At 37.9% G+C, this 3,614-nt stretch overlaps 1 protein-coding gene across 1 annotated transcript in view; it reads right to left on the bottom strand.

Annotated features, from left to right (window-relative positions):
* The window catches only part of ndufb6 (NADH:ubiquinone oxidoreductase subunit B), a 2,325-nt gene extending 1,514 nt beyond the window's left edge, over positions 1-811 (bottom strand). Inside the window, exon 1 of the mRNA XM_035659361.1 lies at positions 536-811. Coding sequence (XP_035515254.1) covers positions 536-715 — 180 coding nt within the window. The 5' untranslated portion in view covers positions 716-811. The remainder of the gene's footprint in view (positions 1-535) is intronic.
* Positions 812-3,614: the final 2,803 nt, after the last annotated feature.

Raw genomic sequence — 3,614 nt, 5'->3', positions numbered from 1 at the left:
TATTTTTTACACATGGGCTTCTCCTATACTGACATGTCATAATATTCAGTTAAAAAGACCTATTGGCCATTTAGTAAAGCCAACACTATATGTAATTCATAATTATATAAAACAGATAATCATTTGAAATCAGAGAATGTTTAGTATTTTTTAGGGCTGCACAATTAATAAAAAAATACGATCAAAACCACAATATCCAAACTGCACAAGCTGCCCATTTTTAAATAAAGGTCAAATAAGTACTGTAGTGTTGCAGAGATGTCCTCGCCTACAACTCTTGTTCTCCAGATGTAAGAAAACAACGTAGTACAAGACGCACAGTGTTTGTATAGTCTACACTAAGTTGTTACACTTCACAGACTGTGACACAACCAAACTGTTGATTTAGCTGTTTCACCAGGTGTAGGCGAGTGAATATGTACCTGTATCTGCAGCCCTGAATACGTTAACTTTAATAAAACAGACACTGTATAAGCTGTTTCCGTTTGTTGTTTACTCGCTAAGCTGGCAACGTTAGCTGTGTATCGGGACTCACGTAAAGCCTCCACAGGCTCTTGGGCTCCAGAAAGCCAGCCCAGAATTTGGCGACGGCCCCGGGGGGCTTGGCTTGTACCACGGGCTCCCTCGGGCTGAGCTCCTGGTCCTTCAGCCACTGCCTCCGGAGCTTTCTGAGCTGCTCGAGACGGAGCTTCTCGTCCGCTGTGTACCCAGACATTGCTTATTTCTGGATGTTCAACCTCGAGAAACCTGCAATGACACTATGGAGGACACTTCCCTTTGCGGGCAAGTGCACCAACGAAGCAGAAAAAGAGGACACGTGACATATATTGAACGATTCGATAAATTGTGGAGCGACACCTGCTGGACCGGAATGAGTTTTATAATTACATTATAAATAGAAGAATAAAAGAAAAGAAAGTTTTTATATATATATATATATATATATATATAGTTGTATTCTTTTATTTGTAATGTAATTATAAAACTCACTGAACCACGTTGAGAGTGAGTGAAAAATGCTGAATGAAGCCGTGAAGTCTCTCCGACAGTGTGGTTTGTGGGTTTTTGAGTTTTTGGTTTATGACATATTCCTGACATACAGTATTTTGCAAACATAAGGCACATTTCACAAGTGAACAGCATAATGACAAGTTGCATTAATAACCTTTTATTAACAATGTAATGCTTTTGGTGTTTATGCACAGTTGTATCCACTAGATGGCGAAGACCACATAAGGATGATAAGAAACCTGGACATTTTCATGAGCAACAGGCCTTTTGATTTTATATGTGGAAGCCAGTTTACTACTCTTGCTAGTACTCCACTGTCTATGAAAAGAGTTGTATAATATCTTTGTCAAGTCTGAGGAAATAACCTCCCGATGATGTGATACTGGTTAGGCCAGTTTGGGTTTAGAGCAACCTATTGTGATGCCACCCATTGGTTAGTGGCATGCTGTTCTTAAGTCTCAATGTTCTTAAGTCATGTGGACATCCATAATGCTGAGTCATAAGGTAGCCACGCTTTACGCTGCTTTATTGTCTATTCTACTCTAAACGTGACCAAAATTTACCAAATGAACATCATGTTGTCTGGAAAAAGCCTTGAAACTAGTAATTAAGACTATAAACTAATTAGCAAACTGTTTAGTGAGCTAATAAATCAAGTAAGAGGTATGAACATTTCCCCACAAGATTCAGTCCCCCCCATCATCTATCTATCTATCTTATAATATCTATCTATCTATCTATTATCTATCTTATCTATCTATCTATTCTCTATCAATAATAATAATAATCGTTTTGGACAACAACAAGTGTGCAATAATTACTGTGCAATACCATGTCATATTCACTGTGTCAATCTACTGCCCATGGCCAACCTGTTCTTTTGCTTGCTACTATTTGTGTTATCTTGTCGTTTGGATTCTTACTGGGTCTTTTGCCTTGTACAAAGTGTTTTTATTATATATATTATTCCACTCTTACTGTTTTTTTTATACTGTTTTTTCTCTATCCACTTTGTTTGCTGGTAACATTGGAATTTCCCCCATTATGGGACATAATAAAGGATAGTCTTACTCTTATCTTATCTTAATACCCCACTCCCATCTTCAGCGACAGTACAGTACATGCTCACATTTTTTGTTCATGATATGAAATGTTGCATTAAGTCCCGTCTGTCCTGTCCTTTATTTTATCTTAAAAATTGAATCTTATTTTCTACACTTACCTTTTGGACCTCATACCTACTAATACCTACCTCTATTATCTGTTGGTTCTACTGTTAATATCCAACGAGTCAAAACAAAAATGTACATCAATTCCTGTTTCCTACAGTCGATGTGGTAAGCTTTTTTTCCCTTTAAAAATAATAACTCTTTTTAAATAAGTTACTAATGACACTAAAGAGTGCTTTAGTTTCCCATTCACCTCTTTCATCTTTTTTTCAATTTATTTCAAACACGAAAGTAACATTATGGTCATTCAAACACCATTTAAAAAGCTGAGTCTTGATTTTATGTAGAATGGAAAGTTGTATAATCTGCGCTGTCATTGCAAACTACAAGTAAATTTGAAAAACATTTACAATCTTGTTCTGTCCACAACCAACTGATCCACTTATTTTTTGGCAATTAGTGTAATCACACCAAAATTTGAACACACACATCAGACCTGCTGCTGTGTGAGGGCACAACTATTTAATAGGTCCCCTACATCGCCTTCATTGTTCTGGTCAGACGGTCTGAAATAAGTTCTTCGAGCGCAAAAGTTGTGAGAGCTTGCAATGCATGTTGATACTGAATGAAACCAAGCTTGATCTCCAGCAGAGCAGAACTCAGCTTTGTTGGGCTTACCAATTAACCTCTAGCTGTTTCAAATAGTAGAAGTAAGGCTTGTATCAAGAGGGTTACATCATGAGCAAAACTTCCCTGGAGGGATTTATAAGGACCCATGCATCCAGACGGTTATTTTTGACAAAGTCAGTAATAAACATGTATTCCCTGCATTTAAACGACACTGCAACCATAGAAATAGCTGACTGAACAAAATAAATAGTAATTGTATTACATAATAAATGAACTAAGTAAATTAGACTGGACTGAACCTGAGCCAAAGATGGGAGGGGTAATGTACGCCATGGTTTCTTTGCCGAAATTATGTGTTATTGATTTCTCAATGATTGTGACAGCGAGTTGATGGATCATAAGTGACATCACGAAAGATATCAAATAAGAACCAGCTTACACTCAGGATGTTATTTCCTGACCAATCCCTGGCCACGGTTACAGATACGCGCTCGTCCTGCCCGCAGACGCAGGAGGCGAGCAAAGTCCACTGCTGGTCCGCAGACGCAGGCGGACTGTCCCGCGCAGACGTCGTTAGAATAAAAAACCATGAACACGCATTAAAAGACCAGTGCACTCAACAACTCACTGCATTGTCTTTTTAATTAGAAATGTGTTAGTCTTTACAAACAATTGACAATATATGATTAGTGGGCAGAATTAATTAGCTGTGTAGTAAGCAATAATAGTGTTGTTAAACCTGCATTCTTTCCTCCAGTAGGCAGCTCCAATGGGTTGCATAAAAGTAGTCTGATGGTACTTGAA

This window comes from Morone saxatilis, unplaced genomic scaffold (assembly GCF_004916995.1).
Source record: "Morone saxatilis isolate NCDOM2014 unplaced genomic scaffold, NCSU_SB_2.0 Contig17, whole genome shotgun sequence".
Classification (NCBI taxonomy): Eukaryota; Metazoa; Chordata; class Actinopteri; family Moronidae; genus Morone; species Morone saxatilis.
Note: the sequence above shows the minus strand (reverse complement) of the source record. Positions and strands in the feature narration are given on the sequence as shown.